We start from the raw sequence: 12,463 nt of genomic DNA, 5'->3' as shown, positions 1-12,463 counted from the left end.
CCCACCCCCACTCTGTGGCAGGCACATTCCCTTTTACTCTCTCTCTCCTTTGGGGTGTTGTAGTTTGTTGTAGTTTGCAATGCAGGTATTACGTGGCCATCATGTTCGGTCTGTAGTCTACTTTCAGCACGCATCTCCCATCTCCCATCCCGAGCGGGCCCTCCAAGCATCCCTTACTTGGTGTTCCCTTCTCTATCTGAGCTCCCCTGCAACTATTTCTGATGGGTTTTGTTTGTTTGTTTTTTGTCCTGGGGGGAGGGGTCCTTCTGGGGAAGCTCCTGGCTGCTCAGTGCTCAGAAGTCACTCCCAGTAGTGTTCAGGGGGCTATCAGATGCCAGGGGTCAATTCCAGGCCTCCTGCCTGCAAGCAGGCACTCAGCCCATTGAGCTCTTTCTGGCCCCAGCCTACTCTCTCCTGCCTATTTTTGTAGGCAGGAACAAAAAGCAGAAGCTGGCTCCAAAAACCCTGCCCGTATTTGCTCCTGCTCACCTTTTACCCAGAAACCAATCCAGAGTCTAAGACCTATTCCAAGTTCTGGCTTAGAGGGAAACACGCAGAAAAGTCTACTGTCAGCAGCTGTGTCCTGACGCCCCCCAGCCCAGGTGTCCTAACCTCCCATCACCCCATTTCTCAAGAAGCCCAAAAGTTCCAAGTCCCCCCTGCCACAAGCATCAGTGTTCCTTGAAACAAAAGGACAGGAAATGACGCAGAGCCAGGTTCCTGCCCACTCTGCCCTCTGGCTGCAGCAAAGCCTTTCCCTCTCCAGAAAGTGCATGACCCCATTCGGCCTTCGAATTTACGGGGAGAGTGGGCGCTCCTCCGGCTGCACCCTCTGCCCGTTCCTTCAGAGCAGCCTCCTGCCCGCCCTTCCCATCCTCCACAGACACCAGGACCTGCCCCTGCCCTGGACGACACTCCACGTCCAGGCCCAAGAGACTTGCCTGGGGTTTTAGGTCTCCACCCCAAAGTGCCCACAATGTCCATGGAACCACATTTCAACTCCTGGCTGTGACCCTCGGGAGCCGATATAACCCAGGCCACCTGCTCAGCCTAGCTCGATCCCCTCCTCACCCCCGAGAATGACACCCCCCGCCCCCGCCTTGCCCGACCCTCACAGGAGCACCGGTCACCTTCATGGTACTGACAAGCAGGACCCCAGCAAGTCGAACCACGGGGCAGGGAGGGGGGCCCTCTGGGAAGAACAGCCCCCTCCTCTCCCCATCACTAGTCATGGGTCCCGCGGGCCAGGGAACAAGGACGCACAGATGGGTTAGCGCCATCTATCAGCCCCCCGCCTACTCTCTCCTGCCCCTTTAATGTACACAGCCACACTCGGGTGGACACCCCACACACTCACAGCGTCCTCAGGCCGTCCAGGCCCCGGAACATGCCGCTCCGGATGGACTCCAGCTGGTTGGCGGTCAGGTGCAGCTCGCTCACGGATGCCGCGCCCTCAAAGGCCCCGTCCTCGATTTCCGACAGCTTGTTGTTGCTCAGGTTGCTGGCAGTGGAGGTGGGGGGGGGCAAGGGAACTCAGGACCACCGCCCCTCCTAGCACATTTCCCCAACTCCCCTGCCCAGGAGCCCTGCCCCGTCCCCCCACCCCGGGCCCCCAGCACCATCCACCTCCATCCCAGGCCCAAGCCCCTGACTGTGACTCACATTTTCTTTAGATGTGTTAGTTTTTTAAACATCCCAGTGGCCTCCAGGATGGAAATCTCATTGTTGTTTAATCGTCTGTAGATGGCAGAGAGAGAGAGAGAGAGAGAGAGAGAGAGAGAGAGAGAGAGAGAGAGAGAGAGAGAGAGAGAGAGAGTACGTTGGCACTCATAAAGGGCAGAATGAAAGGATCTTCTGAGAATATCCTGGCATATTCTGGACTCAAACTAGAGGACTCCCAAAGAGCAGCTCAGGCTGGGGAATCTGGGTCCTACTGCAAGGAAAGGCGGGTCCAGAGCTGGGAGCGAGGCTGAAGGACGCCATGAACTTGATCTGCCCACAGAGCGGCTGCGTGGGGTCTCCCTGCCCACGTGCCCCACAGACGCAGGCGGATGCTTTTAGGAAGAGAAGAACTGGGGTTCTTTGCAGGAGCTGGCCTGCCTAACCCCGGCCCTACTGTTCCCGGTGCAGGTGCCCCCCGACACACCAGGGCACCGACCGCATCCTCAGGCCCCGTCTCAAGTCACTGGTCCAGCCGGAGTGGCACCGGAGATCCCTGAGCACTTGTTTGAGAAGCACCCACCCGCCACAAAAGGGGAGAAATTAATTTTTCAAAGTGAATTCAACCATTAGTTTAGTGTTTAGAGTCAGAGGTGACCGGTCCCCCACCCCGTAGGCAGCGGGCAGACTGTGAGCGGGGTTCCCCTGTGGCCGCCCCCACCCCGGGCACTGACCCAGAGGAAAGCTCGGTGAGACCGGGCCAGGGGAGGGGAGTGGAGTGGCTGGGGGGGAGGGGTGGGGCTCACAGCTCGGCCGTGGCCTGGGGGACGCGCTCGGGGATCTTGGTCAGCCTCAGGCTGGAGCACTCGGCCACGCTGTTCTCGCAGCGGCACTTGTGGGGACAGACCACGTCGCTGGTGCACTCGCTGTTGAGCTGGTAATCCTCTGTGCCTGCGGGAGAGGTGGGGGGGTCGCTGAGGCCCCGCCAGGGCCCCTGGACCCCGCCCCCAGGCCCGCAGGTGGCCCCCTGGCCCGCACAGTCCTACCTGGGATGAAGTACTGCTCTTTGGCTGGGGAGAGAAGCAGAAATACCATGATGGGCATGTGGGGTGTGTGTGTGTGTGTGTGTGTGTGTGTGTGTGTGTGTGTGTGTATGTGTGTTGGGGGGGTCACCCAGGTGGGCCCCACCCCAGAAGGGCCGCTCTGCCCCGCTGAAGGCACCCCGGGATGAGGCAGGGCCCTAGGTCTGGACCCCGGCCCGTGAGCAGAAGACGCCCACCACAGGGCACAGCACTCGCGCCTCTCCCAAACCCTGGGGCTGCCCCTGCAAAGGCACATCGGGGTGCTCAGGAGTGACCCGCATCACCGCTCCCCTGCCGTCTGCCGGGAGCTAGAGCCCGGGAGTGGGGGCTGGCCTGGCAGCAGACGGAGCCTGGACGATCCAGTGTAGCCCAGTCCTCGAGGGCCCCCCTGGGGGGCCCCTTGTCCTCGTCTCCACCAGGGCAGGACTGAAACCCACCCAGGCCCCCATCCAGAGCCGGGGGTGCAGCCCCGACAGCTGCATCGCAGGCCCCCCCACCCCCGTGCCCGCAGAGGGGCGCGGGCCGAGGGCTACCTGAGCAGCGGAACTTCTTGCTCTTGATCTGCCCGATGCGCTTGTTGGCCAGGCGCCGGGGGCTGGCGCAGCGCGCCCCGCTCGTCTCCACGGGGTTGGTGCGCAGGAAGTCCGCCAGCCACTTCAGGTTGCAGTCGCAGATGAAGGGGTTCTGGGCCAAGTGCCTGTCTCGGGTGGGGGGGGCAGAGGCGGGATCAGAGGCCCGGGGAGCGGCTGACCTGGCTGCCCACCCCTGGGGGCCTCGCTGCCTGCTGGGCACGTGGGGGCAGGGGCTTCCCAGCTCCTCGCTCAGGTGGGACCATGTCCCAAACAGGCGTGGGGGCCGGAGCAACCGGAAGGCTGGCCATGCACAGGTGGGGCGTCCAAACAGGCTACAAACTGGGATTCCCCCACCCACCCCGTGCAGGGTGCTGGGGGTCCCTCTCTCCCGAAGCCTTTGGTCAGAGTTGCAGGGAGGGGGTCCTAGTGGGGGGCCGCAGCTCTGGCCAGAGGGGCTGCTCCCGGGTCTCAGGCTGGCTCTGGGCGCGGGACACTGCGAAGGGGCAGCTGTTCCTGGGGAGGCCCCTCACCCTCCTGCCAGGCTGCTGGCCTGACCAGCAGGACGAGGCGGGGATGGTGCAGAGGACACCCGAGCAGTGGGGTGAGCGACCCTGTGGCCGGCTTGCCCTGTCCTCGACCTCCTGCCCCTCCACGGGCTCAAAGCAACCGCACCTGAGCCATGCCAGCCGCCCACCTGCCCTGCACCCCCACATGGTCAGAGCGGAGAGGCCCACTCCTGGCCTGCCGGCTCTGCAGCCGGGAGGATTCCATGGTCCGCCTCCTCCTCGAAACAGGGCCCGGAGTCCAGCCCCACGGATGGGCAGAGCAGAGCTTGCCAAGAGGAGGCCCACAGCCTTGTGTAGTCAGCTCCTACCTGGCACCCTCTCCATCAGCGCCTCCTCAGCTCTGCCCTCCCCTCCCCTCCCCACTCCCCCGCTCCCAGCCCTGAGTTCTGACTCCTCAGGACCCCCGGAGGGCCCCATCCTTCTGCATCCAGCTGGGTGTTCGTTTCCTGGTTGAAACTGTCCATTTACTCTGGAAAGCTGTGTGTTTGCTCACTCCCCGGGGCAGCGCTGGGGACTCACTGAAAATACAGCGGATCCGGGGACCGGCCGCCCGGCCACAGCTGTCTGTGCCTCGGAGCCTGGCGTCTGCCGGAACAAATTGCTTCCCTTTATTGCAATCTTGGTAGAAAGTTGTTTAAAATCAATTCAATTATGCGGCTTAGGCAGCATATTAAAATGTCCGAGGGCGGTGGGGTAGAAAGCATCCTTTTCCAAGAACGGGCTATTTGTGTCAGACCAACCAGTAAAACTTGAACCACCCACAGAGGCAAGCGGTTTCTCTATGAACTTAAGTGTTCGACACAGATTGGAATTTTTAACAGTTGCAAAGGGCATGGAACTGGGGAGGGGAGATGCTTAGGAGAAGGGGGGAAAAATCTGTCCCAAAAGAGAGATTGAGGTTAAGGCATACCCTCCCCCTCCCCCCCCCCCCCGCAACCATATGGCTCTGCTGTTTGTCCTTGCTATTTCTCTCAACGAAAAGCCACGGAAGGAAGCGATCCCCAGCCACTTTCTAGGACATGCAATTAGGAATAACCATGAATAACGGGGGCGGTAGGTACTCAGTACTAACAGTGAGGTACCACTTCATGCCCAGCAGGACGACCCAGATCAGAAAGGGGAATGACAGCCAGAGTCAGCCCTGGTGAGAAAAGCCGGCTCTGGCTAAGACGCTGCTGCTGAAAGTGTAAGATGCAACCACCTTGGAGAACAGACGGTTTCTTTAAAAAGTGAATCATAAATTTCCTGTATGATCCAGAAATTCCAAGAGACAGGCGAACATGTGTCCCCACAGATTCGTACGCGAATATTCATAGCAGCGTTATTCACAGTGGCCCCCCCGCCAAGGGGGCAGGGTCCGGAGGCGCGGCTGCTGGGATGGATAAATTGAATGTGGGCAATGTGGCTATGAAAGAGAACAGAATACTGATATTTGCGGCGGTGAGGAGGAATCGCAGCCACGACACCGAAACAAACACAGTCACAAAACAGGACACGTCACATGATCCCATTTTTGTGTCCAGAAAAGGCAATGCTATAGAGACAGGAAGTAAATTGGTGGATTTTTCTGTGACTGAGCTAGAAAAATGGCATTGATGGGTATAAAGAATTAGGGTGGAAGGGTTTGGAAATATCCGATGATTGGATTGTGAGGATAGTTGAGCAACTATGAATTTAGTGAAAAATCATTGAATTGCATGTTTAGAACAAGTGGACTTTATGGTACATGAGTTACTCCTCATTAGAGCTGTTAAAGCTTTCTTACTCTCAGGGCTGGAGAAAGTACAAGGGTTAAGGCACTTGCCTTACATGTGGGCGACCCAGGGTCACTCCCTGCGTGATCCCCTGGACACAGGGTTGAATATGTCCCTCTGCCCAAGAAAATAAAAAATTTTTGTCTTGACCTCTTGGGTCAAGAATTGCTGCAGGAGGCCAGAGAGACAGTACAGGCTTAAGGTGTTTCTCTTGCATCCTGCCCATGCGGGTTAGGATCCCAGACACCTCAAATGGTTCCCTGATAGCCACGAGGGGGCGCTCCTGAGCACAGAACCAGAAATAGCTCCTAATGGCCCATCTCCTTCCACCCCTACACTGCCAAATAAAGAAAAAGAAAAACTCAGCAGAAAAAAAAAATCAATACTACAACACAAAGCACTCAGTCACAGGCCCTGTAGCTATGGGCAATCAAGCAGGATTTTGTGAATTTAAATATGTTCTGGTCTAAAAAAAGAATCACTCAAGAGGTTTAACTACTCTGAGGCTGTAAGAAAGAACGATCTGATTGCACCTCGGATTTGCATTTTTTTTTCTCATTCCTGATCCAAACGGTAATAGTTTCTGCAATAGTTTCGATTCCTGATCCAAACGGTAATAGTTTCTGCAAGTTCAGTTCTGCTTCACTGCCTTCATGAGGCCATTTCTGATGAAAAAGACACAATGGAAGGAGAAGCTAATTTCTTCGTGATGGTGGGGAGATACCCCAGCCCCCACCTCTTTGCCATTTCCTTTACAAGTCAAGTCAGGGGTGACAGAACCCATCCCTGAGGTCGCTGCAAGTGTGAGGTGAACCGATACACACAGCGCACAGAAGTCTGTGGCTCAGTACTGAGTGGAGCCGAGCGGACTCGGGCACACGCACCGCTGCTAGCGCTGTTCTGTGTTAGAGCCGTCAGGGCGCAACTACTCTTTATTTCATTTGGCTTTTTGGCTCACCCCTGGCGATGCTCAGGGGTTGGTTACTTCTGGCTCTGCACTTAAGAACTACTCGTGGCAGGGGCTGGAGTGATAGCACAGCGGGTAGGACGTTTGCCTTGCACATGGCCTACCTGGGTTCAATTCCCAGCATCCCATATGGTTCCCTGAGCACTGCCAGGAGTAATTCCTGAGTGCAGAGCCAGGAGTAACCTCTGTGCATCGCCAGGTCTGACCCCCCAAAAAAAGCAAAAAAAAAAAAAAAGAATTACTCGTGGCGGTGCTCGGGGGACCTTTTGGGATGCTGGGAATCAAACCCCTAGGTTCAATTGGCCACGTGCAAGGCAAACACCCTACCCACTGTGCTATCTCCACCATAGGGACAGCACCTGTCTGTCCTGACATCTGCTCCAGCTCTGTAGCCCTCGGGGGGCCGGGCTTCTCTGAGACCCCACTGCAGGGATGCCACATTCCTGGAGTAGCTGCCCTCCACTCCCTTCACTCTCCTGCCCTGACCACCCCTCTCACGAGACCCTCGGCCCCTCCACTCACCTCCAACACATTCCAGTGTTCGTGTGTGTGTGTGTGTGTGTGTGTGTGTGTGTGTGTGTGTGACTTTACGTCTCCCTGGGGTGCTTGTCTCTGACCGCCACGTGGAATAACCCACCTTGCCAGTGTCCCCCTGTAACCTCACTTCATGGACTTTGGCAAGTCTTGCCGGCTGGCCTCCCTCCCTCCCTCCCTCCCCGGCTCCAAGAGAGTGAGCGGGCAGGAGCTGGGCGGGCGGCCTGTGTGGGCTTTAATGAGTTTGTCTTCTTGGCTGACCTCCCCGCTGACGGGCAGCCCTCCAGGGACCTGCTTCCCACTGCTCTGGGCACTCCCCGTGTGGACAGCAGCTGGCCCACAGCACCGCCCACTGCAGGCTTAGTGGCAGGGATGGCCGTGACCCACGAGACCAGGAGGACATTAATAATAAACGCCTGCCCGGCACGCATCCCAAGGCTGGCCACGGGCTCAGAGACAAAGACGTGGAACAGAGACCACGGAGGCTCGTCCCTTTAAGCACAGAGATGAAAGGCCTCCGGCCGGGCGGCTGGCAGACAAGGACTCGCTAACAGCTCACACTGGCGAGCAGTTGCTGAAGGAGGAAGGCGAGAGAGAGCAGATGTCACCATTTCGGGATCTCTGCTTAAATGTCCGGCCCAGCACAGATCTATGTTTGGCATCAATCGTAAAAGGAGACATGCACAGCCCCCCCAAAAAAATCAGGATTCTCCCTAGGGGCAATATATTCTACCCAGGATGGCATCTTGCCAAAAAAACATCTGGGGGGCTGGAGTGATAGCACAGTGGGTAAGGCATTTGCCTTACACGCGGCTGACCCGGGTTCGATTCCCAGATGGTCCCCTGAACACCGCCAGGGCTAATTCCTGAGTACAGAGCCAGGAGTGACTCCTGTGCATCGACTCGTGTGACCTAAAAAGCAAAACAAAAAAACAAAACAAAAAACATCTGGGTCAGCCCGAGCCCCCAAGATCAGGGGCCACCACACAGTGCTGGGGGGGGGGCAGAGAAAAACGTCAAGGTCAGCCATAAGCAAGACCAGCCAATCGCCTTATTTAAATGCCCGATTCAAACAAGGTCTTTTACTATTTTGCTCGTTCCTGTTTTAAAAGTGTAACATATCACATACGAATCTGGGCACTGGATTAGTATGACATTAAAGAATTCACTTTCAGACATTTGGATATATAATAGCTTTGCAGGACCCCAGCACTGCAAGCCCCCCACCCCCGCCCCAGGCGCCACTGGGTATGTTCCCATTAGAAATAAAAATAAGGACGGGTGTTGGAGAGACAGCACAGTGGGGTTCTCTCGGCACCCGCCATACCCTGAGCACCAACCGGTGTGGCAAAAAAAAAAAAAAAAGGGAAAAAAAGAGAAAAAGAAATGAGGAGAGAAAGGGGAGAAGGAAGAGGAGGAGAAAAGGAGAGAAATAGACGAAAGTGGAGGAAGGAGGAAGACAAGGATGAGGACAAGAAAAAGGAGGAGGGGGAGATTTATCTTTTAGGGACAGATGCAGTCTGGGATTTACTTCAGAAAAGGTTTGGCTGCTGGGAGGTGTACACTGGTGGAGGGATGGGTGTTGGAACACTGTAAGACTGAAACCCAATTATGAACAGCTTTGTAATGGGCTATCTTACAGTGATTCAATAAAAATCTTTAAAAAAAATTTTTTTAAAAGGTTTGGAGCCATAGAAGGGTAGAGAGGAGACCAGGGCAGCCAGGATTGACAGTGGTGGGGACACTATGCTCCTTTAATTGCCTGCAATTTTCTAAAATGAAACATTAAGACTGATTTGTACAGTTGTTACTCTCTTCCTTCTGCTTTACCTGTTACAATATCTCATCTGACTTCAGACATCCTCAGTGCGAGATGCACTAACAGTCTACGTGTTACCAGAGAAACAGAACGCTGGCGTGAGTGAGGAGGGGACCACTGTCTTAGCCGTCTAACCTCGGAGCCGGAAGTCACTGCACTGCTGCCACCGCTGCTGCGGTCACCTCAAACTAACATGCACGAAGCCCTTGCGACGAGGAAAGCTCTGCACCCCCACCTCCCTCGGCCCCCGATACTGTGACCGCCCTGAGGAATGGGTGAGCCAGCTGAGGCCCAGGGAGGAGGAGGCACAGCTGGGACTGAACTCCAGCTGCTCTAAGCCCGAGTCTGAACTCTTTCCTCCGTCAGCTGCCAGCACTGGTGGCCACTTCTGTCCCCTGCAGGCAGGGAAAAAGGGGTAGAAGGGCGAGGACAGGGGCCACTCACAGGGTCTGGATGGCCCTCAGGGAGGTAAAGGTGCCCTTGGCCAGACTCTGGATCTTGTTGTCGTACAGGGAGAGCAGAGAGAGGTTCTGCAGGTCCTGGAAGGCATCGGGCCGGATGCAGTTGATCTTGTTGGCATTTAAAAGCCTGTGGGCAGAGCCAGGGGCGGCTGGTGAGGGCTGGGGCAGGAGGGACACAGAACCAGACTTCCCAGGGCTCCTGGGCACCTCTGAGGCAGGACGGAGGTGGCCCAGCAGAGAGCCGAGTGGCCAACCCTTCATCCTCAGAGGGCATTTCCTGGGCACCTCCTCCGCCCCAGAGTTCTGTTGGGTTCTTATGGAGCTTCTAGGTTCTATGGCTCGTGGGGTCTGGGAGGAGTCTGGACTGAGCCTGGGCGTGCCCCTGCAGGGGACGATGCTGTCCCCAGCATTCCAGAAATCCTGGAGCCTTGGGGGTTCAGGCTTCCTGCCACCTGCTTGCCTGGCCCCGACCACTCTGGCCTCTGCACAGCCCTGCCCAGTCCACTGTGCTCAAGGGAGCCCCTCACCCCAAAGACCAACCCCCAGGGCTTGCCTGGGATGCTAGAGGGTCCCCCTCCCTCAACTCCGCCCAGGAAGCCCTCCTGGGGACTTACAGGAGCTGTAAGGTGTACAGGCCGCCAAACACGCCCCGGGGCAAGTCTGTGATCTTGTTTCCATAGAGGACCCTGGAGAGAAAGTGCCGGAAAGGAAGAATGAGCAGGTGGAAGTCCGCAGGGAGCACCCCCCAGTTCTGGGTCCTTCCTTACTGCCAAGGAGCTGCTGTTGCACTGGCTGCCAGCAGGAGGCAGTAACGCAGACCAGGGAAGGTGGACCTTTCTGGCCAGCAGAAGGTCCGGGGCAAGGAGGACAGATCACCAGTGCAACAGTGACCGCAGGGGCTGGAGAGACACTACAGAGGGAAGGGCACTTGCCCTGGATGTGCTGACCCAGGTTCAATCCCCAGCATCCCGTATGGCTTCCTGAGCCCCATCAGGAGTTATTCCAGAGTGCAGAGCCCTAAACATTGCTGGATGTGGCCCCCAAACAACAAGAATAGCGGCACCCCTGAACCACACACACACACAAACACACACTGCCCTGCTCACAGAGCCCCCCACAGCGTCCTGCAAAGGGTCTGGAAGAGGATAACTTGGTCTCAAGCCCAGCAAGAGACTGTCCACGGGCGGGAAAAGCGAAGATTTTGTCCGAGGGAGATCTCGAACGCCAGAGAGCCGTGTGCACTACACAGCCCTGGCGCCTCGTGCCCGTCCTTCTGGTGGACACAGCACACCAGCCTGTCCACGGGGTCCTTCTTCTTATACTCTTGTAACTTTTTAGTGCATTCCGCATCGAGCAGCCCCCAAGTGTGGTCAGAAAGCAGAGTGGACATCAAGACTCAACAAGAGACATGCTGGCAGGCAGGGGTGCGTGGGAGAGGGAGGGGCACGCCGGAGGTGAGGGGAGGAGTGCAATCCACCGCCAAGGTGGCCCGCAGCCCACACTAGCCACCCCCGCAAACACTCCGAGGGAGTCAGTGCAGTGTGCGCCAGCTTCTCAGACAGGCTTCCGGATCATTCCTGAAGGAGGGCAAGGTGGGGGTAAAGGGCGGGCAGGGGGATGCGGGCTGGTCGGGGTGGGGAGCTGAAGAGGTTTGTGAGCAGAGACCAGTGGAGACCAAGAATTCTCTGAGACTCGAACCCGTTGGCACTTGGGGAAATCCCTCTGTGTACTGGGGGAGAGGGGAGGGGAGTGGAGGGTGCACAGCAGAGGCAGGCAGGGATAGGGACAGCCACGTGGGCAACAGTCACTGAGACCTATTGGCCTCTGCACAAAAGGTCCCCAATGATGGGGGGTGGGCAGACAGGGTGGTGGCTACAGCTTGGATCAGCTACTGCCTGTTCTAATTTCGGGGATGCTTCAGTCATGTCTCAGGGAAAGACTGGCGTGCTGGCCAGCCACCTCCAGGGCCTCCTCTCCTCAGTAAATGAGAGTGGCCGGGCATGGGGCGCAAGGGGTGCCCCTCCAAACTGCTGTGGACTCTACTCCAAGAGAAGAGGGTGCCCCTGGGCACAGCGCTGGCAGCCTCCTGCACACCCCAAGGGGAGTTCTACTCTGGTTCATCTTCCCGAGTCTCTCATGAGTCCAAGGCAGGGGCAAATACCCACTCCTGCGAGCAGCAAACAGGGCTGGAGCAACAGCACAGCGGGTAGGGCACTTGGCTTGCATGCGTCCCATCTGGGCTCAATCCCCGGCACCCCATTTGGTGCCCCAAGCCTTACCAGGAATGATCCCTGAGTGCAGAGCCCTGGGGAGTAAGCCCTGAACATTGCCAGGTGTGGCCCAAAAACAAACAAACAAAAACAAGAGCGAACAGGCCCTGCCAACCAGATCTCCCCCAGAGCCAGGGGCTCCTGTGGGCACTTTCTAGAGACAAAGTGCCACGGGGTCCCAGGCAGCGAGCGGCCAGGCGTGGGCCCGGGTTCTCGGGAGAGGAGAGAGCAAACAGCACTTTCGAGGTGGATTTCGGATGCCATAGGTGCTGTCGACTGTCAGGCCCCGCTGTAAACCCGGAGAAAAGGGAATTACAGGGCGGGGGCAGGAGGAAATCCTGGCTGCACGTTGCCCATCACACCTCGCTGTCACACTGGGGATGAAAAATACTGGGGGTGGCCGAGGCCACAGGTAGAGCTGAAGGTTCCTGCCTTGTGCGTGACCTGGATAAGGTGGGGGTGGGGCTGGAGCGATAGCACAGCGGGGAGGGCGTTTGCCTTGCATGCGACCAACCCTGATTCGATCCCCGGCATCCCATATGGTCCCCCCAGCACTGCCAGGGGTAATTCCTGAGCGCAGAGCCAGGAGTAAGCCCTGAGCATTGCCAGGTGTGACACCCCCCAAAAAAGAAGAAAAGATTGTGGGGGCAGGGGGGCAGGGCCAATATGGACTATGGGTGCAGTTCCCAGTAAGGAATGCCCTATAAGCCCCTTCCAGGGGTGTGGGGGCCCGTGAAGGCCCCCTGAGTCCTATCTTCAGGGCTCCTCCCCCACCCGCC

General features: G+C 57.4%; 1 protein-coding gene across 1 annotated transcript in view; it reads right to left on the bottom strand.

The window, feature by feature from the left end:
* The window catches only part of SLIT1 (slit guidance ligand 1), a 149,721-nt gene that overhangs the window by 35,945 nt on the left and 101,313 nt on the right, over window positions 1-12,463 (bottom strand). Inside the window, exons 12-18 of the mRNA XM_055118780.1 lie at window positions 10,029-10,100; window positions 9,398-9,541; window positions 3,275-3,438; window positions 2,706-2,729; window positions 2,466-2,610; window positions 1,663-1,737; window positions 1,358-1,501 (exon numbers count right to left, since the gene is read on the bottom strand). Coding sequence (XP_054974755.1) covers window positions 1,358-1,501; window positions 1,663-1,737; window positions 2,466-2,610; window positions 2,706-2,729; window positions 3,275-3,438; window positions 9,398-9,541; window positions 10,029-10,100 — 768 coding nt within the window. The remainder of the gene's footprint in view (window positions 1-1,357; window positions 1,502-1,662; window positions 1,738-2,465; window positions 2,611-2,705; window positions 2,730-3,274; window positions 3,439-9,397; window positions 9,542-10,028; window positions 10,101-12,463) is intronic.

The sequence above is a fragment of the Sorex araneus genome, chromosome 11 (assembly GCF_027595985.1).
Source record: "Sorex araneus isolate mSorAra2 chromosome 11, mSorAra2.pri, whole genome shotgun sequence".
Classification (NCBI taxonomy): Eukaryota; Metazoa; Chordata; class Mammalia; order Eulipotyphla; family Soricidae; genus Sorex; species Sorex araneus.
The sequence above is the reverse complement of the archived record's forward strand: the minus strand, read 5'-3'. Positions and strand labels throughout refer to the sequence as shown.